The 23,513-nt window shown below is 46.8% G+C and overlaps 1 protein-coding gene across 1 annotated transcript in view; it reads right to left on the reverse strand.

Moving 5' to 3' along the window:
• The window catches only part of Tspan5 (tetraspanin 5), a 163,081-nt gene extending 141,127 nt beyond the window's left edge, over positions 1–21,954 (reverse strand). Inside the window, exon 1 of the mRNA XM_021157670.2 lies at positions 21,681–21,954. Within this exon, the coding sequence (XP_021013329.1) occupies positions 21,681–21,761 (81 nt within the window). The 5' untranslated portion in view covers positions 21,762–21,954. The remainder of the gene's footprint in view (positions 1–21,680) is intronic.
• Between the last annotated feature and the right edge of the window lie 1,559 nt (positions 21,955–23,513).

Consider the following 23,513-nt stretch of genomic DNA (forward strand, 5'->3'; position numbering starts at 1 on the left):
CAGCCAGTGAATAATTTTTCACATATCATTAAGTGAACGAAATGCCATTTCTGTTTATGGTCTGACTAGATGCCTGTAAGATTCATCCTGGAAATCATAGGACTAAGGCTCCACATCAGGTTTCCTACCTGGGCACCTCTTACCATCTAGCATCTAAAGTCTTCATTTTAAACCTGTTTGTTATATATTATTCTTCTCGGCAGGGGGGAGAAGTTCCAGAACAGATGGCAAGTGCGTGTAGAACTCACAAAGAAATGCACTCAAAATTGCTCTGAACCAAGGACTGGCCTTGGCTCCACCCAGCTGAGCGACTGCTAATCAATCATCAACTCGTCCCTAATGTGCCTCAGGTGAGCTCTGAGGTGAGCTCAGAGGCATTCTCCAACAGCATGGCTGAGCGCCTGAAAACAACTTACAAATACCAGACACAGATTTCGAGATCTCTCTGGCCCCGTTTCATCAGAGGCCCACTGCTGTCAAGACAGGCCGTTGCTGCCTCGTGGTAGGAGCACCTTGCTAGGACACTCCCATCTGTTCTTAAGGGTCAGGCATCTGGCCAACCCTGCATTTTTGCCTCAGTTGGGCTACAGCTTGTCCCTGAAGGGGCTGCCCACACTCCTGGTGTCAGACTCCTCTTCTACGACCAATAATCAATCACACTTGGGCTCAGCTTCAACCTCATCCAACACAGGACGAAATTCCTGAAGGTACTGTGGTCTGTCTCCTTTTCGTGCCTGGAGGCACACTGGCACAGAGAGAAGTATCTAAGAGGACATCCTTGCGGCTAAGAAACCAGACCAGCTATGAGGCACTACCAACCCTCGCCTTCCCAACCATGTTCTCTGTGGAGGAGGCCCATGTAATGCAGGACTTATGTGAGCACATCTAACTGGATATAAAAGTACACAGGATACCCAGTCAGGTCTAGATTTGACTTTACCCCATAGACAAGGTGATAAATTAACTGGCATCTGCTTTTTGAACCCTGAAAGCCGGGCGTGGTGGTGCACGCCTTTAATCCCAGCACTCGGGAGGCAGAGGCAGGCGGATTTCTGAGTTCGAGGCCAGCCTGGTCTACAAAGTGAGTTCCAGGACAGCCAGGGCTACACAGAGAAACCCTGTCTCGAAAAAAAAAAAAAAAAAAAAAAGAAGAAGAAGAAGAAGACAAAGATTTCTGTACCAGGCACTTAAGGACTTATCATACAGAGCACAGGAGGCAGCAGGAGCATCATTCTGGCCTGGGTTCTCTTTGCTCTAAAGGTCAAAGGTGGATACTGTACGTACAGTGGGTAAGCATCATAGCTGAGGAGCAATGTTTGGGATTCTGGGGCCCCACTGTCCACAGAGGCTGTTCTTTGTCTGAAGAAAGACATTACATCATGTCTGAAGGATGAAGGCTGCTCTCTGTGAACAACCAGAGCAATGGCCCAGGTAAAGTTCACTCTCACTACAACTGCCAGGAACGCTGTCCAAGAAATCACCCAATGCCTGTGTGGGCTTCCAAACATAGATGAGTATCCCTCTGCAGCTCCCAATCTCAGCCATTGCTTCCCACGAGCCTCGGTACACTCTTCCCATCACAGGTTACAACGGCGGCAAACAGTAAGGCCCTCCCTGGAAAGGGGCTTTGACATCCGCAAGACACAACTCCAAGAAGCCATTGGCCGAGCCAATGACGGGCAAGCACGTCCCTCGGTGCAGTAACCAACCTCAGCTTTGGCTTCTCATCTCCCTCCCCAGCCCACTTTTTCACCTTTAGAACCTTGTCCGTGCTTAGGGATGTGCCAAAAACCAAGAGCATGAACTACAACACCGTGAAGAGGCAGAGGATGGCCTCGGAGCTACAGGAACCTCCTATGTCAAGGAAGGACCAGATATCATCTGTGACAGCTTAGAAGGTGAGAATCAATCCACACTCTGCCTCAGATGCTCACAGCACAGAGCAGGACAGTTATCTTTCACTATAGCATCCATGTTTTCCCTTAAGACCTAGAATTTTACCTCTCAGACAACTAAAAATACCAGAGCCCCTTAATTTTCGGCAGCTCGCAGACACCTCTTGTTTAAAACTATTTTTAAAATTATAAGCATACAAGTGTAAATTCAATTAAGAGAATGTAATAATCTGGATGAATTATATGTTAATAAACTAAGTAATTTCATAAGCATACCTATTTGTGTATAGCAATTTTTTTTGTAGTGGGGGCCAAATGGATGCTTATTTTGTTCCTTAATGAAAAAAAAAATTACTTCAAATTTAATTAAATTATTTCAATGGATAATTATTACTCAGTATATTTTAAGCAGTTTTTAGGCATACTTATGTATATTTAATTGTAATTATAATGCGGATATAAATGGCCTCAAAAGGACCCCCTAGCTGGGAAAATAATTTAGTTGGTAAAACGCTTGCTACACAAACACAGGGAACCTAAGTTTGATTCCCTAAAAGCCACTTTAAAAAAAAAAACAGCTAAGTACAGTGGGTACACATTTGCAATCCCAGTACTCACAAGGCAGACAGGAGATGTCTTGTATGCCAGTGCAACCTAACTGGTGAGTTCCATACCAGGGAGAGACCCAGTCTCAGAAAACAAGGTGGACGGCATCTGAGATGTGACGTCCACATCACACCCATGCACGCCGGGGCACCTACACACACAATGCACACACGCAGGGTTCCCACGTAAGAGGAAAGCTCCATGACAGCACAGAAGCAGACCATCGCAACACATGGACACAGTGAGAGCATGTGGCAGCTGTCCCCAGGCCAAACCTTACCATCTACTAGCCAAGGAAAAGGATGGACTCCCAAGATCCTTCCGTGGGAGCAGGACAATGGAAAGCAAGCTTGAAAAGTGACAGATTCCATCCTTCAGGGAACACATCCTGAACCTGACAACACCCTTCTCAAGGGACAGAGACCCAGAGCACACCGTGACCGTGGGGTACTCTCTGGAAGTCCCTGTTCACGAGCACTCCTTAGCATGCAGGTGTCTGGGATGACCCTAAAGATGTTTTCTGTACATACTCACACAGGTAGGAGTGTCAGGGCCTACATCTGAGCCCAGGCTGTCTTTTACCTACTGCAACATTCTCTGCCTAGCCTGGGAGGGGGAGGGAACAATGGAAATAAAGAGATGTCTGTTTTTCACAGACTATGTTTTTAATCCTCTTTGGAGCTCAGCAGTACAAAACAAACAAACAACATTCCACAGATATTTGCACGCCATAATAAAAATACAAAACAGGACATATGTGAACTCAAGAGATGCTTTATCACCCCCACATCCTCAAACACCTAATAGCTTTCTTAAATATTGGAGACAACAATCTCAAACAACGCCTGTGCGATCCAGCCTAATCTACTCAATATGCAGCTTAGGCGCCAACTAATTGTGTTTCTGCTAACTTAACAGCTGCATATGGAGTCCATATGAGGCAGAAGTTCCTTGGCCGCTCATTCCAAAGCATGAGAGTAATACATAATAAATAGCCTGAATAGTTACTTAACATAAGCAAGGTTGATGTTAATCAAAATGACTGAGCCAAAACTGTCAAGTCGCGCCAAATGGAGTGAGAGAACAGGGACTTGGCAGCTCGGGTGATTCGGCGCTCAGGCATCCTACCAAGAGCACTGCCAAATGCCACCTTCACCCCAGATCAGTGTGTAAATGGTATACAGACATCCTCACCACTGGCCAGGCTAAAACCTGACCCGTGAGCGAACCCACAGGGACTCTGAATGTCCTTCTCTCTGCACACTGCCCCTACAAGTAAGGCTGAGGGCATCTCAGACCTATAAAATGAAAAGCTGCCAGAAAAAGAGCTCTGTCCCCTGTTTTATAACTTACAGCCGGAGAATGAAATCCACCCTTAAGAGGAGATTGCAGAAAGATGACTGGTAGGTAACAGAGACTAGAGGATTTTTCACGTCCTTTTCAACATGTAAGTCTGAAGGTTACATAATCAGGTCTGCAGAAGGCCAATTAAAGCACGGTTCCTTCCAGTACTCTGCCCTAAATAGACCAACTAAAGAACAACGGATTAAATATTTGCACAGCCATTTCTGTTCAAAAGAATCCCAACCCTCTATTCTGTCTGCAGCAGGCTAACCTTTTTATTTTGAAGACTAAGAGGGGTTTAGCCTCCCTTAAGAAGATTCCCTGCCTCCTCGATTCTGGAGTTCAAAGTCAAAGAAAGAAGGGGACAAGAGAAGGAAAATTCCATAGGAAGGAACTTCAAAATTAAAACTGTGTTTTGAAAGGTGCTCAGCAATAATGAATGAGCTGTTATCCCCAGCGGTGACGCAACAATCTCACACAGTTCAGGGTGAGATGATTATACATATCATACATATATTTTCTGACCCATCTACAAATCAGAAACACAACAGGATTCTTCCTGTGTGCACTGTAAATATCGAAGCTGATCTCTAGGCCTTATGTTGAACTTCAAAAGATTTCATTTCATCAAGTCTGGTAGCTCATGCCTATAATTCCAACACTGGGAAGGCTGAGACAGAAACATTGCCATGAGTTAGAGACCAGCCTGAGCTAGCTTGTCTCAAAAAATAAACAAAACGTCCCATATAGTTTGAAATGTTATAGTATTCTATGATAAAGACATTTTATTCTCTTAACATGGATAAAAATATTTAAAGGTCAGATATCAGTCATTCAGATCATTACTGTACATATCTACTAAAAGACAGCACATATCTATATTTAAGACAATCCAAATATTGAAATTGGTATTTAACAGCCATCAGTAACACATATCTGTATTTAAACTAAATAATCATATATTTTACAAAAGTGTAAGAGATATTTCCAGGTTGCTTTGGTGCCTTTCCACTCATTTGTACAATGTTGATTCTTCATCTTAAGGAAAAATAGAAGTAAAACACTATTTCAAGCTCTTATACAGCTGTTTCAAACTCTCACCAGATAGCAATTGAAAAACACTCTAAGCATGCAGCGAGAATACCAAGAATGGTTAAATTTTGCAGACTTAAGGAAAAATGACGATGCCATATACAGTTAGGTCACCCAGGCAGCTCTTCACTCTTGATTCTCAAGACCAGCAGGCAAAGCAAAAGGAGCCAGAACCAAAGGATTCCTTAGGATTCCTTCTATGACATTCAAAATCTAGGAAGGCTGCAGAGCTGCTCCCCTTGAGCTGTCACAGGGACAGTGGCTGTCGTTCCCCAGCTAAGTGGGACACAACCAACGCAACAGAGAACTAGGAAATCCCAGCTACAAGGTTCAGCACAGAAAGTCATAGTCAGAGGCTCAGAAAAGGAAGAGATGAGAGCTATTGTTTTGCAAAGTTCCTTATCACTGGTCATTCCTTCTCTTAAAAGTACACAGTTTCTCAAATGCCTGCAGGGGGCTTATTGATTTTACTTTTTTTTTTCCTCTTTCTGGTTGACTGAACCCAGTGTTTATTCACAAGGCATTGCTCTGTATGCTGAAAACACTTATTCTAAATGTTGTCCTGAGGGAGAAGACACTAGTAAAGGCAAAACAAACGCTTAAAGGGTAGTGATGTAACAGTATCCACTTCAAAGTGAGGCTAAAGTCATAGCCTCACAGATGACTAGAGAGAAACTCTAAGGTGGCTGGCTAGCTGGCTGGCTAGCTGGCTCGATGGATGGATGGATGGATGGATGGATGGATGGATGGATGGATGGATGGATCATAATTGTCTGGATGGATGGATAGAAGGTGGGTTGGCTGGACGGCTGGTTAGTTGGTTGGTTTTGTGCATTTGTTTGCTGCTTTCAGCATTTGGATAGAAGCTTCCAGTTCCAGTTGAACCCAATGAAAGTATTACTAGGATTATGAGCATCCTTACTTCAAAATTCTATCAATGTTTTTATATTGCTGTCCCAATAGAAAAGCACACAATAATTATCCTGTTCTTTAAAAGTGCATCAAATAACAACATTTAACCCATGTTGAACTCAACCATAAAGTAAACAGGAGAAGGTGGAGCCTCCTAAGATAGACTGCAGAAACATTTAAGGTTGACTTCCTGTGAGTCTGAGATACACCCCCAAATTATTTTCCCTTTGTACCTCAACTCTTAACTCCTCAGTGACCAAGGGTTCACAAGTTTTCAGAAGTCGAGGAGACTTCTGCTTCCGGAGCCCAGCACTCTAAAGAAACAGAATATGCGAAAGACGAACATGTTAACAATTCTACAAACAGGGCACCTCCAGAAACTGTGACTTTCAACTCATAAACACATATGGCCTTGCAAACTGCTTAAACATGGAATTTCCCAAAGGAAGATTCCGTGAGATGTGGGGTTCCAGAGGAGACAACTTCAAACCATGGCCATAAATTACCTTGAGTGGGGAAGCTCTTTCCTCTCCATTCTATTCATTCTTTGCTCTGGTAAAGCAACTGGTGCCAAACCACCAAATGCTCTTACACCTGTTAACCTCCTCTATAACAAAGGAAGCAAGCCTAGGGCTCGGCCTGCCAGCAGTTCCCAACAGCTTCCTACAAGTGAATAGGCCATGTTTTTGTCATTGTGTGCCTCTGAGTAGAGATATTTTTTAAACTTTCCCCTTCTTAAATAGTATATTTAATGTTTAAGCACAGAATTGACTTAAAAGAAAAAAAAAAACTTGAAATGGACGGATCCTTGTGACTCAAAATGTCATTATCAAACAGGAAGTGGGAGATTGCTCAAGGTACATGCCACATCACAGGCCCCTTTCTTGACTACCAAACCCAAGTATGGGTTATGGGAGTCTCATACAACATGCAGGCACCTGAAAGACTCTGCGAAGACACAAGTTTGTCCAAGGCCATGCTACTCTTGCAATGATTGGCCCTTGGAGGTTGCACTTGGAATCATAGGGAGTAAGATTCCTAGAGATGATAGGGTTCCAGAGGACAAAGTGCGGGGTCTTCAGCACACCTTCTACATGACAACCCAGAGCAAGGTTCTTTATGCCTCCAGCCTTGCATGAACTGTAGTGCCTTTTCTGCCAGGGATAAGGAAGACCGTGGTGAGCTGGTGAGCTACGACAGCCGGTGCCTTCCATGTCAGGCGGCCATATTGAAATATAAGTGCACAGCACATCTCATTTAGGTACCAGAGAAGCCTGTCAGTCCATCACTCATTCACAGAGATGAGTGGCCCAATCCTTCGGTGATCCGGGTGGTACAGGCCAAAGCCTAACTGGGTGTCACCTGAAAGGGCACATGAGGGTTAACTCACAAGTCATTGCTATCTCTGGCAGAGTGTTCATTCTCATGACGTGAAGAATGCAGTGTGTGTGTGTGTGTGTGTGATAAAACATGGCATTGAAATGTAGTGTTTACATTACAATAAAAAGCTAAAACTATAGTCAGGCCACCTAGAGAGCTTTAGAATACCCGCATGTAGCAGATGCTAATAAAGTACTTCCAATCCCCATCCTACACCCTGATACTAAATGTCAGACTTAGTAACAGAGCTGAGCTTCCAAAACCTGACTTCCTGGTATAAAATTCTAATATGGGGCAGTATGGTTTTGAAAAAAAAAAAATGAAGATTCACTCTAACCAGCTACGACGGTTCGTCTCGTTGTCAAGTTGACTGAACCACCTAGAAAACACAAGAGCCGGCATTCCACTTTCTCCACATCTTGGCCCATCAAAATGTGAGGAGCTCTAGCCATTCAACCACCCAGCCACAAACACAGCATCCCTTCCCCAACATGATGGGCTATACCTCTGAAAGGTGAGCAAAAGTAATCTCTCTCCCTTTCACTGTCTCTCACAGGTATTTGGTCACAGCACTGAACAAATCACTGGGTACTGGAAGTAAGATATTAACAATAAATAAACAATAGCTATGAATTCATGGCCTGGTCTTCATGGTAGGAATTCTGTTCTATCCAGGACAGTCTGAAGAGCGCTGAGAACAGTTGCTGGATCAACTTTTCTTCAGTTATTCTGAGAAAACACTTATACAGAGAACAAAAAGTGTATGTTACATGGTACCGTTATCTTAATGGTCCTGAAGAAGAAATGGAAAGCTAACGAAAGACATGATGGGGTTGAGAAACCAGTAGTAACTGCTAATACAGATAGGACATTCAGGCAGCTTACACATCTTTGCTCTCATCCTCACAACTGAGGTAGATTCTAGATTTTAATAGTCCCGTTAAGAATATTAATTAGGGCTGGAGAGATGGCTCAGTAGTTAAGAATACTGACGGCTCTTCCAGAGGTCCTGAGTTCAATTCCCAGCAACCACATGGTGGCTCACAACCATCTGTAATGGGATCAGATGCCCTCTTCTGGTGTGTCTTAACACACCTACAATGGACCCATATACATAAAATAAATCTTTAAAAAGAAAAACAGAATAGTAATTAACAGTGGTGGTCCATTCCTTTAACCCCAGCACACAGGAGGCAGAGGCAGGCAGATCTCTGACAGTTCAAGCCCAGTATGGTCTACATAGTAAGTTTCAAAATACACAGAGATACACAGTAAGACTGTGTCTCAAAAATAGAGGTGAAGGGGAGTATAAATTGCTGGGGATGTATCTTGATGGTAAGACTCTTGCTTGCTTGTTTGCTTGTTACTTGTAAAATACTGCGTTCAAATCCAGGTCCTAGCAAAATAAGAATATTAAAACTACCACTAAACGTACCATTTTGCAAAAGAAGACTTCACCATCAACTAAATAATTTGCCTAAGGTCCCAAGGCTAGGATGGTGTAGAAGAAGAATTGCCACACTCTTGAAGCCCAAATGCTTAACAGCAGACTCCACATCGCCCAAGAGCACCGGATGCCTAAGCCAAGCTGCACGATGGGTTACGGTGTAAAGCTCTGTCAGGTAAACCCTTCTCCCACGCTGGATGTGGTAGCACATGTCAGCCATCTCAGCACTTGGGATGCTAAGGCTGAAGAGTCATGAGTTCAAGGCCAGTCAGAAGGACAGTCAGAACAGACCATCTCAAAAAACAAAGCCCGAGAATTTCCCTAGAAAGTGAATGAGTGGCCTATGGTCGTCGTCAGTTAAAAGATATGGGCCAAGGAAGTGCAGACTTCAGGACTGATCCTCGTCACAAATGGGCAAAAGACCTACTGGATGCAACGAAGTTTTAAAGTTGCCTGGGAGAAATATTAACACTGGGAGAAAGTTTTTTTGTTAGAAGCAAAACATTATTCTTTGAGAAATGCTTAGGGCAAGGGCTCCTCTTTTATTAGGACTACTTAATTGAGTACAAAGCATTAAAATAGCTGGCCTGAATATTTATTAGAGCACCAGCTGTTCCCTCCAGATTTTTAGAAATTCAAGCCTTGGTGCCAAGAGTAATTTAGAAAGAACGTTGGGCAAGTAGATGAGCCTATGTCATGCAATCTACATCTAGACAGTAAACACTTGCTGGAAGCGGGCAGAGCATCGCCAAGCCTGCAGCGAGGTGGCAAACTGTCCTACCACGCACTCCTGAAACTACTCTGCTAATAAAATTGGTGATTATACATTTTTAAATTACACCTTACAATTCATAATTAGCAATCCTCTACACACATACGGATAGTACCACAGGGATAACATTGCTTTTGTATGCCACTCTGGTTTTAAGCTTTTTATTTGTTTTCGTTTTGTTTTCTATTCTAGGAGATAGATGGTCTAGCCCCAGTGAAATGTCTCGGATAATGGATATTTTTATTCAAAATTTCAACTTTTTCAAAATATCTCCACTTTGGGTACCTGGCTATAATCAAAATATGTAATTTTTAAGGGGCTGGGGGAAGGAAGGGAGAGACTAGGAGGTAGAAGAGTGGCAAAGAAAGAGGAGAGGAGAGGAGAGGAGAGGAGAGGAGAGGAGAGGAGAGGAGAGGAGAGGAGAGGAGAGGAGAGGAGAGGAGAGGAGAGGAGAGGAGAGGAGAGGAGAGGAGAGGAGAGGAGAGGAGAGGAGAGGAGAGGAGAGGAGAGGAGAGGAGAGGAGAGGAGAGGAGAGGAGAGGAGAGGAGAGGAGAGGAGAGGAGAGGAGAGGAGAGGAGAGGAGAGGAGAGGAGAGGAGAGGAGAGGAGAGAGGGGCAGGGAGGGAGGGAGCCTGCTCTATGCAGAATGCTTCGGATATTATACACTGAAACTTCTTTGCAAAGAAAACCGAGACATCCTATCTGTTTCCCACGTTTGTTTTGCTGTTACCTGTCCTGGCAGCTACACTGTTGACCGGGATCTGGGAGAAGGAATGTCCCTTCCCTGCTCTGCAGCTGTCACCTCTGTCAAGGCCTCCCTCTGAAGAGAGTGCCCAGGGTCAGAGGCCTGGGCAGCCCAGGATAGGGCAGTTGGCAGGAAGCACTGCTGTGGATAGGAGATGGGAGGTGTGTGGTAATCAGCTCACCATCTGCGGTGACACAGGCAGACCCCACAGGGGGGTGCAGAGCTTCCCACCCTGCCTGCTCTAACTGGCTTCCTTCCCTCTCTGGCCCTGCCTGTTGGCATACCCACTGTGGCACACGCTCTCTTTAAAGACATGCTCTCATTTTGTTTTTAGGGCCCACGGGTTTAAAAATAACCTGGCACTTTTGGATTAATAAGAAATTCCTTGCGGGATTAACTGGGCTACATTTTTTTTTATCCCCGTAAGTGAATAGCAGCAGCTTCCGGTGCTGGTGCAATCAATCACCCTTGGCAAGTATTTGCACACCGCCCATCTGCCTCCCTCAAAAACGGAAGGAAGGGTCAAGACACATCTCTCCCACCCTGAAAAAATAAACCACAGCCTGGGTTTTCGAGTCAGCTGTAAGACTTTTTTTTTTTAATATAACACTCATTCCACCAACTATACCCTATCTCGACCTACTGAACCAGATGGCCCCCAGACACATACACCTCAATGAAAAGTTTGAGGTTTTCTAGCTTGCTGCTGTCCAAGGGGAGGTAAAATTGCCAGTCATCATATCCTCCAGCAGTCTCCCCACCCATGGTGAACACGGCAAGAGGAAAGCCCATCTGAGCACTGCTGCTTAATTTATGTACGTACTTGCTAACTCCCTGTCATCTAACCATCTTCCACCTGCCAACCATTTTGATTTTTGTCACTGAAGGGGATACAAGCCGGGACCCTGTGCATACTGAGCAAGAATGCCAGCAGTGCGCTACAGCCTCAGCACCAGCAGCAAGTTTTCAAAACGTATCTTAGACATTTAGGCTTCCATGGCTGGAAAGATGAGTCCCTTGGACTTCTAAAGGCTATAATGCTTTCTCCCCCTCCTCCTCTCCCTCCTCCTCCTCCTCCTCCTCTTCTTATTCTACTTCTTCTTCTTCCTCCTGCTCTCCCTCCTCCTTCCTCCCCTCTCCCCCTTCCCCCTCCTCCTCCTCTTCTTCTTCTACTTCTTCTTCTTCCTCCTGCTCTCCCTCTTCCCTCCTCCTCCTCCTCCTCCTCTTCTTCTTCTTCTTCTTCTTCTCCCTCCTGCTCCCCCTCCTCCTCTCCTTCTTCTCCTCCTCTCCCTCCTCCTCCTCCTCCTCTTCTTCTTCTTCTCCCTCCTGCTCCCCCTCCTCCTCTCCTTCTTCTCCTCCTCTCCCTCCTCCTCCTCCTCCTCCTCTTCTTCTTCTCCCTCCTGCTCCCCCTCCTCCTCTCCTTCTTCTCCTGCTCTCCCTCCTCCTCCTCCTCCTCTTCTTCTTCTTCTCCCTCCTGCTCCCCCTCCTCCTCTCCTTCTTCTCCTCCTCTCCCTCCTCCTTCACCTCCTCCTCCTCCCTTTCTTCTAATCTAAGCAGGAACACTGCTGTGATCTGCACCGCATCATGTATGACAGTCTTCGGTGCAGCTTCTGTGCTCCTGAGGGGAGGTGGAGCCTTTCCATGGAGGCTTCCCTGGAGGAAGAGTCAGGTCATTGGAGGCATAACCTTGGAAGGAATCCCGGACCATGACCCTCTCTGTCCTCTACCTATGACTCAACTATCACGGCAGGAGTAGCTTCTTCCTCTACACTCCTACCATGATGAGGTACTGTGCTTTGTTAGACCAAAAACAACAGGACCACAGAACCATGGACACCTGAAACCATGAGCCAGAGCCCTTAGTCAGTTAGCTACCTCAAGCCAGAGTGATAGGAGACTGACTAAGGTCCACCCCAAGAAAAACACCCCATGGTATTTCAAAATAATAAAACTAACAGCCAAGCTTCTCTGGGGGAGAGAGGGAGGGAGGGAGGGAGGGAGGGGAAGGGAGGGGAAGGGAGGGAGGGAGGGGGAGAGAGAGAGAGAGAGACAGACAGACAGACAGACCTGCTTAGCCTCCCCCATGCAGAACACACATGCTCTTAAGGACGCTTGTGGGTGCTGCTAAGATTGAAAAGCAATGGGCCAGAATACCCATGCAAGCAGGAGATCTATGCAATGACAGGTCCGAACTGAAACCTGTAGGGTAAAAGTTAAAGGCTTCAGAGATTAGTGTCCACCCTGGATGGATAAACTTAGCCAAAGTTCATTTGAAGGAAGACAGAAGGTTTAACTTGCCAGAAATTCAACCTGAGCCAGCGACATTCCCTGGCTTTTGGGACATGCGTACAGCTTAGCCTCGGTTAATAACTAATGTGTACACAGGGAGATTTGCCTCTTACCAAGTGCTTTCACATGTATAATCTCATTTAATACAGGATGATGACTCTGGAAATGTGTTGCCCAGCCTTTCTGATGAGTAACTAAACATCACTCTCTAATGTGAGAGTAACTTCTTCCAGGCCAGACCAGCACAGCCTGGCTCAAGATGCAGCTCTGTGTAGAAGGGGAGAGCTCAAAGGTAACAGCCCTCTAGAGGGACTGAACAACTTGTGGAAAACGTGTTCCATTCTGGTGCCTACATTAAGGAAAGTGCATGCAAATGAGACCTTGGGCAGAACACTATGACCAGAGGCTATGATCAGGCCAGAGCACAGCCTATCCATGAGACACAAGGATGACCTGGGATCCTCCAGAGATGAGAAATGGTTTTAGAAATGGCATCATGGCTATTTTAAAATAGGGAAGGACCACGGGGGAGGAATATAAGTGTCTGGAGAGGACCAAGCAAGGCAGCAGAAGGATGCTGCAAGAACGTAGAACTCATACCATAGAAAGAGGGATGCCCCATAAGGATGAAGGGCTGTGGTCCAGGATGCCCGTGCACTGGCAAAGGGTTGAGGGGCAGGATCGGGTGTTGGGAGAGACAGGAGAGAGGGCCTGAGGGCCAGGAGAATAAATGTAAATCTGCAGCTGCTGGGGTTGAGGGCTGGGGAAATTTTCTAGGAAGTCCCACAGATCTGGGATGGGGGAGGCTCCCAGGAGTCAATCTGGATGACCTTAGCCAAGAGACACATAACAGCACAGCGGGATATGGAACCTGAAGAGGCCACCTCCTGTAGCCAGACAGGACCACCGGAGGAGGGATAAAGACACCAACCCAACCCACAAATGTTGGCCCAAAATTTGTCCTATCTAAAAGAAATTCAGGAACAAAGACGGAGCAGAGACTGAAGGAATGGCCAACCATTAACTGACCTAACTTGAGGCCCATTCCATTGGTAAGCACCAATTCCTGATACTATTAATGATACTCTGTTATGTCTGCAGACAGGAACCTAGCATAACTGTCCTCTGACTGAAACAGATACAGATATCCACAGCTAAACAAAGTTGTCCACTGGTGACTCTTGTAGAAGAGTTGGGGGAAGGATTGAAGGCCCTGAAGGGGATAGGAACTCCACAGGAAGACCAACAGAGTCAACTAACCTGGATCCTTAGGAGCTCTCAGAGACTGAGCCACAACCAAAGAGCATACATGGGCTAGACCAGGGCCCCCAGTACATATGTAGCAGATGTGCAGCTCAGTCTTCATGAGGATCCCCCAATAACTAGAGCAGGGGCTATCCCTAAAGCTGTTGCCTGGCTGTGGAGACCATTCCCTAACAGGGTTGCCTTGTTTGCCTCAGTGGGAGAGGATGTGCCTAACACCACAGAGACTTGATGTACCAGGGTCGGGAAGGGGGGGATTCCCAGGGGGGACCCCACCCTCTCAGAGGAGAAGGGGAGAAGGGAACCTGTGAAGGGGAGCTCTGGGGGCAGCAATTAGGATGTAATTAATAAATTAACTTTTTAAAGAGAGCAAAGGGTTTGCTTACTTTTCTTATCACTGTGACCCAAATGCCTTACAGAAGCAACTTTAAGAGAAGAGGGGTTAATTTGGGTTCGTTGTTGAAACATACAAAGATGGAAAAGGAGAAGCCATAAAACGCTGCTGACACACATTCATTACTGATAGGAAGTCAAGGAGAGACGGGCAGTTCTATAGCTTCAAAGTGGCTTGCCAAAAAGCAGTTACAAGTTGCCAAAGCAACAAAAGTAGTTAAGTGATTGGAGACACTTGGCAGACAAAGCGTCTAAAGCAACACCACTGCCACCGCGGCCACCACTGCCACCGTACGGGATTCGGATGAAAGCAAAGCTTCCCTTCTGGCTGCTGCCACCCCAGAACACACAGCCAGAACCTGCGCCTGAGGAGCCCACAGGCAACCCACACGGAGAGCAGCCAGCACTGCCAGTCACACGCTCTTGATAGTGAGGGACTAGACGAGCCGTAACAGAACCCAACATATTGTGCCATTCTGGCCTGAATTCCTTTGCTTTAAATGGGATTATTGAGATTGGGAGAGTGACGGGGACCCAAGGCCTGGGAAGTAGAGACGGTGGCACTGTGGCTATCAAGGAGAGAATCCCTCGAGATGAAATTCACACTGTGTTTGTGAGAGCCATCAGGCAGACACCTTTGTCCTTAACCATGATAAAAACAAGTTGGAAAACTTAAAGGTGTATGAATAACATGTCTGAAGTAGCAAGCTTTATCATGTGTTTCCTCTAACATTTCCTGTAGGTTTGAGATATATGTAAAAATTCAAGTGAGGCTGGGCAGTGGTGGTGAATGCCTTTAATCCCAGCACTCGGGAGGCAGAGGCAGGTGGATTTCTGAGTTTGAGGCCAGTCTGGTCTACAGAGTGAGTTGCTGGACAGCCAAGGCTACACAGAGAGAAACCCCATCTCAAAAAAGCAAAAATAAAAAAAGAAAGAAAAGAAAAGAAATTCAAGTGAGAAGTCAGCACCTGCAGGGCTGCAGAGGTGGCTCTGTGTTTCAGGGCACTGGCAGCCACACAGTGGCTCACAACCATCTGTAACTCTAGTTCCAGGGGATGCAGCATCCTCCTCTGGCTTCTGCAAGAACCAGGAATGCATGTGGTGCACAGACATACATGCAAGCAAAGCACCCATATACATAACATTTTAAAAATATTTTTAATTAAAAAAGAAAAATCAACAGTAAACTAGGAGGCTGAAATTTTCAGGGCGACATTACATCTGGTTTGAAGACAGACGCGACTCTCTAACTAAATGTTCCAAAGACAAATTCGCCTTAGATGCTAACTGCCTGTTGTGGAAGAAAAGGCTTCCTTGGCTCGAAGGATAAACCCCATGGGCTTTCTCCACATTCTGAAACTCATTCATTCAACAAGCAGTTATTAAATGCCTATGTGTTCCAGACAACACATGACACACGAGGCTTAAGGAAACGATTGAGAGATGGTTCCCACACAGGAGGCCCTTATCATCCCGTACTGAACAGTAAGTTAGAATCCTGAGGTTAGTCATCTTAAGGCAGTTGGTATTATGCGTAGAAATAAACATGTGACTCAAAAAAATACCCTCATTAATACTCTAATTGTCATTTATGAATTTCTCAACAGACTACATAATAATTAATTATCCTAGCATTCTCTTTAAGAACATTTCATCCTAAACTTTTTTTGTGGGTGCTTGTGGGTGGTGTTAATTGTGGCATATGCAAAAACTTTATCACTTTTCAATTATGAACAGATGTAAATGACTTACTTGATGTTTAATTTTAGAATAACAAGCATCTTCTAAAATAAGTTTCAGTCTGAGAAACTGGGACTCTAGCTACAGCATCGACTTAACACTCCCAAAGCGAACCCTGCAAGTGCTCCAACACCACTAGAGCCATTTCACATCTCTGTGCTCCAATTTCTTTTACTGGTCACAAAAATATCACCATATGTTTTTGTAAGATACTTTTACAGGCTTCTAAAAAGGACATCACAATGGTAAAGCTGTGGGGTTTTTGAAAACACACACGGTTCTAGGCACAGCAGATTATAGCTAAAAAGCCTCAGCTGCTAGTAAGAGTGGAGGAATAGCACAGGAGCCAAAATTAGAGACCACACTAGGTTAAAGAGCAAGGCCCCATGTAGAAATCAAAAGAACACATTGCTTTTCCCTGTTGTATGGAAAGGCATGCCAATATGAATGTTGGGACAGAGAGATCCAACTAAATGAGCTCCTAGTTGCAACTTTTTTTTTTTTTCTTAAAAAAAATCATTTATCAAATGCTAACTTCCAGATTAGCTGGAAAACTAAAGATGCAAGTTGCTAGAAATCTGGCATCCCAATTAAATTCTGATTTTTAAAAGCATATAAAATGTCCCTCAGAGCCGGGCGTGGTGGCACACGCCTTTAATCCCAGCACTCGGGAGGCAGAGGCAGGCGGATTTCTGAGTTCGAGGCCAGCCTGGTCTACAAAGTGAGTTCCAGGACAGCCAGGGCTATACAGAGAAACCCTGTCTCGAAAAACCAAAAAAAAAAAAAAAAAAAAAAAAAAAAAAAATGTCCCTCAGATTACTCCACATCCTACTGCAGACGTGTTTATTTCACCCTTTTCATAACTTCTATGCAGGGTGGAATGTTATCTGGTTTTCCAACTTTTGCTATTGGCTCCATTTCAACCTTCAAGAGCATCGTCCACTGAGAACACATCAGCCCCACAGTGAACTGCTGGAAGAGGCAAGACACTGGGTGCATCGTGACTCTCCCCTCTGAGGTCTGCACACATTCCCTACCTGACACCTCCATAGCCACATTTAGCTTTCTTCCAACCCTCTCCCTGAAATTCAAAAGGCAATTTAGACTCCCATATGGTTGCCATCGAAGCTAACAGATGTCTAGCAAATTAAAACAAAAATTATGACTTATAAACGGCTCATGTACCATCATTCCAGAACATCTAGAAATTTATACTGAATCATAAGATAAGACATCCTACTTGGTGCCCCACCCCACCACCCAAGATTCCTTGAATCTCCCTCCTCCTGGAATGCAAGTCTGTGGAAACAAACCATATACAACATTCCGCCATTTACTCTGGATAAACCTCCAACCTGCAACACAAAGCAATATCTGAAAACACACCAAAGAAACATCTGGCTTCAGCCAACAGCTGTTCTAGTCCTGGGACAGCACAGAGAACAAAATATCGAGTGGTCCCACCATCCAACGTGAGGCTTCTACTGACCAGCGCATCAATGGTTTCTAAGAAATCGTTTTCCAATGACGGCTGAAATCCGCCTGCCTTAGGGTTACTATTGCTGTGATAAAACACCATGACCAAAAGCAACTAGGGATAGAAGAGAAGAATTTACTTATCTTGCAGTTACATAAACCGTTCATCAAAAGCAGTGAAGACAGGAACTCAAGCAGGGCAGGAACCTGGAGGCGGGAGCTGATACAGAAACTATGGCTTGCTCATCATGGCTTGCTCATCATGGCTTGCTCAACCTGATTCGTATAGCACCCAGGACCACTAGCCCAAGAACAGCACCACCCACAGTGGGGCTGGTCCCTCCCATATCAATCACTAGTTAAGAAAATGCCCTCCAGCCGGACCTTATGGGGGCATTTCTTCAGTTGAGATGCTCTCCTTTAAGATAACTGTAGCTGTGTCAAGTGAATATAAAACTAGCCAGCCCATTTCTACAAAGTGACCCTGACACTTCCCTATCCAAAGATGGAACCTTCAATTGAGTAGACTCCATGAGGACTTAGACTAATGTGCCAAGTGACAGTACAGTTAAACTGCTTGGAAGCTGCTTGAATCTCAGAAAAATCCACGTGCTGTGCCACAGCTGACAGCCACACTGAGCCATCGGTAAGCATCACCAATCACAGGTGACCACCAGCCCAGGGTTCCCCCACCCAAAGGAGACAGCAAGAAACTCACAGCAACTGCACGGAGGTCCCACATTAGAAGTATCCCCCTAGGGAGTCAAATCACAGAATTATCAACTATCATGATGAGGTTTCATTTTGAAATTCTAAAGTTTGGGAGCTTGCTGTGCAGCAATAAGTAACCAGGATGTTGATGTTCACTTACTTTCTGAGAAACAGTTAAGTGTCAAGGACCGGAACAAAGCATCTACAAACGGTCAGTGACAGGACAGAGAAATTAACTCCCCAAAGGACTGACCTTAAAACAAACCTTCTCTTCTCTTCTCTCCTCCACCCCAAAGACAACTCAGTGTTTCTAATACATGTCTTCCTCTGGTGACACCCTCAATAAAATCAATTCCTGCTGGCTTGAGTTCTTCCAATATAGAGCAAGAAAAACAAGGCTCCCCCCCCCCCACCGCCCTGTGCTAACTAACAAGGAATCTGTACAAGATGTTGACTTTCTTACTCACAATATCAGCACTGCTGTTATATAAAAGAATTAGGATCCTCCACATGAAGCTGTAATTCTAATAATAAAAATACAGCTAATGACTCAGAGCGTCACACTTGAGATTCATGGGAGAGATAGGGAATATGTGTGCCATACCAATAACTCAACAAGCAAGGAAAATTCAGTGAAAGGTTTGTTGTTTTGGGGTTTTTTTTAAGTGAAAAAAAGATCATTGAGGAAAGAATGAAAAACAAGTTAGTCCGTGAGCATGTCTACTAAAGGACCATCTATAACTAGGCAAGTCTCCAGTCCATCCATGCCTTTTTCATTACAGCCTACTGCTCATCCCTGAGACTCGATCTTGCCTGGCTGGCGTACTAGAACTCAACAAAGTCTTTGTTAGAGACAGAGAAAACCTCACAATTCAACCAAATTCTTCATTCTAATAGCTGAGTAAGGAAGGCCCAGGGCAGATAACTGACTAACACAGTCAGAGTGCTGATTAGCAAGAGATCTGAGCTGTCACAGCTGCCACTGTGCGCTCCCTCTTATTTTACAAGAACTATTACGTTCAAATGTCTTCAATGAATTTCGAATTTAGTTTGGCACGTCAATGTGAAGATGAAAGACCGGGAGCCCATGGTCTCTGTTACCAATTCCTCCATCAGAACCATACAACTGAACTGAAGTGTTGACTCTGCTATCTCAGGCAGTCACTGGCAGGTTGGTGGCTGAAGACAGAAGTGTGCATGTTTTTGGCAGCTGCTGCCAGATCTCCGGTCACTAATATTTTGGTGTAGATTCCTTTTAATGGTAACGTGGATGTTTTCCTGCTAATATCTGCTAGAGCCCACTGGCCCTGATAAAATAGGACATTTAAATATGAGGTTATTTGGAGACAGGCGCAGTATAGAAAACGAACTAGAGGTGGCCCTCTGCACTGGAAGGACAGAGAGAGCAAAAGACTCTCTGAAGTAGGCACCTACTTAGCAATGCTGCCCAGGGCAGCTCCTTCAGTTTCAGGGCCTCAGACCGTTCTCTGACTTGCCACAAACCTACCTACTGCCCGCCCACAGTAATAACTTCAAAATCAGACAAGATGTAGGTCCTATTCTGAAACTCTCCATGCAGGCAATCTGCAATTTTGTTGAAGCTCTCCACAGTCCAGGGGGTTTGCTGCAGCCTAATCCAGACACAGGGCTAAATTTGCCTTTGTGCTCGCTACAAAATTACACCAAACTGCCAGGGAAACATTTCCCCAATCCTTTTTATTTCCCTCTCACTCCCCGTTCTGAAACTGCAGAGAAAGCCCCTGGGTGCTTTTTGTTGCCTGGTAGCTGAAATGTGCAACTTTTGGAAGTGTTGGAGCAGAAAGAGGCCCAGGCGAACCACCCCTGCAGCCCCATGTGACGGCCCTTGCCTCTCTTGCCTCTTGTAGTTCAAGGCAATCAGAATACCTCAATGGGAAACATGCCTACCCACCACTTTTAAACATTTCCAGAAAGGGTCCAGGAGAGAAGCAAAAAAAGAAAGAAAGAAAGAAAGAAAGAAAGAAAGAAAGAAAGAAAGAAAGAAAGAAAGAAAGAAAGAAAGGCAGGCATTTCCTCTTGCTCTGTTTGCAGCAGGGGGGCAGGGGTGGGGAGTTGCTCCCAGAAACCATATATTATCACTGACAGAAAAAAACAAAACTGCTCGTGAATGGCTGTATATGGTATTTATTCCCACACTCCCTCATCAATCTGGTCCAGTCCTGAGGACAGATGACATGCTGACACAAAGTCCATTTCCTTTCCTTTCACAAAACACACATAGCTACTCTGAGAGAAAATAAAATAAGCTGGTAAGTGAGGGGATGGGGGTGGGCAGAAGATCAGCATAACTACAACTATTCTCACAGATGTGTATGTCTACAGCAAACAGCCACGATGAAGGGGAGTCCAAATTAAAATGTCCTGGATTCAGACCACTGGATCATTGTTTACCTCGCAGAAACTTGGGGATATCCCTATGGTCCGCCACCATCTTTCCCTCCCATGGAGAGAGGGGTGCCAGGGAGGAAGGCGACCCCGGATGGAAATAGGTGGGCTGAAAAATAACACGGTCTGCCAACCAATGCCAACCAACCAACCAACAAACCATTTCCCCTCTTGTCCTAGAGAACTCTTTGTCTGGTTGCTGAACACGTTTGGAAGGTCTCAGAAAAGAATCACAACAAAAGAGTAGGGTCCCAGCCTGATTACAATAGGCACCCGGCACAAGGGAGTGTCACGCAGAGCACGGTTGGGAGCCGGTGTGCAAGCCGCGGCTCACCTGCTCAGCCAGCAAAACAGGTCTTACACACCTTCTCCTTTGCATGTCTCCGAGGGTTCCGAAAACCCGGCCCGCTGTATGTCACCCCTTTAAAAGGGGAAGACGCGAGGCACGCGCACACCGAAACATATGTTGACTGATGACTAGTTATTCCACAAGGATACACAGAGAAATAAATCCCTCCACCCTGCACGCCCACTTAGCCAGTCCATTATGCAAAGGAAGCGCTTTACTGCCGGAGAGGAGCATGCAGGACGTGTTATTTACGTGCACATTACAGAGCCACACACCACGGCATCTGCATCCTACACAAAGCCAGAGATGGTGCAAGGAGATACACGCTGAGCACGGCACAGACCAGCCGCGGCAACACCGAGCCAAGCCCTCGGCCAATCAGATCGGCGCTGGAAGGTGGATCTCGGGGTCGGCTCTGCCCGATTAGCCTGCCCCATTATGACACCACGCTCTACCCAACATCCAGATCCCACGGGAAGCAAATCTAATCCGTGTGCTCCCTCGTTTCTCAAACTGCCGAGCCGTCCTCCCATCCGTACCCCAGCTTTCGCGCCCCCTGCCCCCTAAAAAAAAAAAAAGAAAGAAAAGAAAGAAAAAAGCCACCCCGAGGCCTGGCTGCCCCCTGCCCGGCTCGGTTCCTCTTTTCACCTCCTCCGGGTCCTGGAAAGGATGAAGTGTTTCTCTCCCCCGCGCTCGAGCTGGGAAGGCGGAAGGTAGACGCCTCTCGCCGCGACTGGGGCAGGAGCCCCGGGGGCGGCGAAAAGTAAAGCAGCGACCACGGCGAGGGACCGTCGCCCACCCATCCGCCACAGCACTTGGAAACCCAGGAGCGCTCCAACTTACCCAAAATATGACATTGAAGCCAAAAATGAAGTATTTGATGCAACAACTGACTTCAGGACCCTTGTAGTGCTTCCCGGACATCCTCTGGGTTCATGAAGACACTTGCCCCGCCAGCCCGAGTTTGGAGCCCCGGAGCACCCAGGCTCGGAGCAGCCCGGCGAGCAGTGGGGCACGCGGGGCTCAGCCGCGCGGACCGAGCAGCTCCGGCACCTCCAGCCGCGGGCCTCCGAGGCCGCCGGGGCGCGGTGGCCGCAGCCTCCGGGAAGCCTCGTCGAACCGGCACGGAGCACAAAGCCGGAGCTCCGCGTCGGTGCGCCAGGCGGCGGGTCCGGCGCTCGGTCCCCGGGCTCCGAGCAGAGACGGCCGCGCAGATGCCGGCGGAGACGCTGCCCGCCGCCCGCTCGCGCGCCTCCCACCGCTCGCTCCGCCCGCCGCTCGCTCCGCCCGCCCCTGCCCGCAGCTCCGCCCGGCGCCTGGGTCGGCGAGGCGCGCGCGCGCTCGACTCGTGCTCGGGAGCTCCCGAGAGGCGGCCGAACGACGCAGCCGCGCCACCTCTGTCGCGGTCCGCGTGTCCCTCTGTTTCTTCGCCTCCTTGCTCCCCGCCCCTTCTTCCCGAGCCCCTTGCTGCCCAAAGAGACGAGGGAACACCCCGTAGCTCACAGATCTAAAGCAGCCAGGGCAGAGGGACCGGACCCTGGTGGATGAGCTGCGGGTCCTTCTCTTGGCCACCAGCAGCTCCGGAGGGACCCTGAAAAAGAGGGTGGCTTCGGGGAATGAAGGCTGGGTGAGAGCCCTCCTCCCAACACACACACACACACACACACACACACACACACGGTCCCCTTGCCACCTAACCACACCGACCTCCTCCTGCATTGCTATGAGGAAGAGCAGACACCTTGCCACCCAACAGCAGAACAGGCGGGCTTCGTTGAGGTGTTCAAGAGGGATCTAGGCCATTAAAGAGGAGAGAATGGGGGAGTGGGTATCTCAAAGGCTACTCTATCTCTCTGACTAATCCACTCTTCCCAACAGCCAAAGAAACCAATCATCCTGCAAATGGAGGCGAGCAAGGGAAGCTGGCCCAGAGGCGTCCTGACCCAGGTCCACTTCCACAGCACGAACTTTTTCCCACCTTTGATGAAACATTCTCAAAGGAACACACCTGCCTCCTAGCTCAGGAAGCGATGCAGGAGTTACATACAGGACTGTCTCCCTCTGGGAAATCCCAGTTGGGTTTATAGATGCAGGGCACTCCTGACCTCTGGGAGAGGACAGAACGGGAGAGTGGAAACTTTGAGGAGCACAGGTGAGCAGGTACCCGGCAGTTGTATATGTACACTCTTCGGGCACTTAGCACACGGGCAGGGAAACAGGTGCCAGGGGTTTGTGGGAAGAGAAGAAAAGAAAGGCGTGTGGCAACATCTAGGGGAACTGACTTAAGTCTTCAGACATCCATGGTAGAAAAAGATAAGAATTTCCAGAACCAGCCAGTGAGACTGGGCCCAGAACTTTGCATGTTTAAGAGGCTCTGCAGGTGATGCCTTCAGGGTGGTGGTGGAGAAGTTGACATCTCAAGTCTTCTGCCTAGGATTTTGCTGAGTAACTTCCTCTGCCTTTTGCTCAAAATCTGCAACCTGCAGTCAAGCTCTAATAAGGCAAGAAGTTTCCTTTTTACCTGCAGTAACCTCTTTCCAGATGGACCTGGCTTTCAGGAGGCTATGTTACAATCACAGTGGCAAATCTGGGTACCCAAAAGGCAAGAGGGCCAGGAACACTACTCATTCCTCCATGCCATGTCGCTGGCAAGCAGTGGATGAAATCACCCTAGCT

The sequence above is a fragment of the Mus caroli genome, unplaced genomic scaffold (genome assembly GCF_978045245.1).
Source record: "Mus caroli unplaced genomic scaffold, Mus_caroli_1 scaffold_3, whole genome shotgun sequence".
In the NCBI taxonomy this organism is placed as follows: Eukaryota; Metazoa; Chordata; class Mammalia; order Rodentia; family Muridae; genus Mus; species Mus caroli.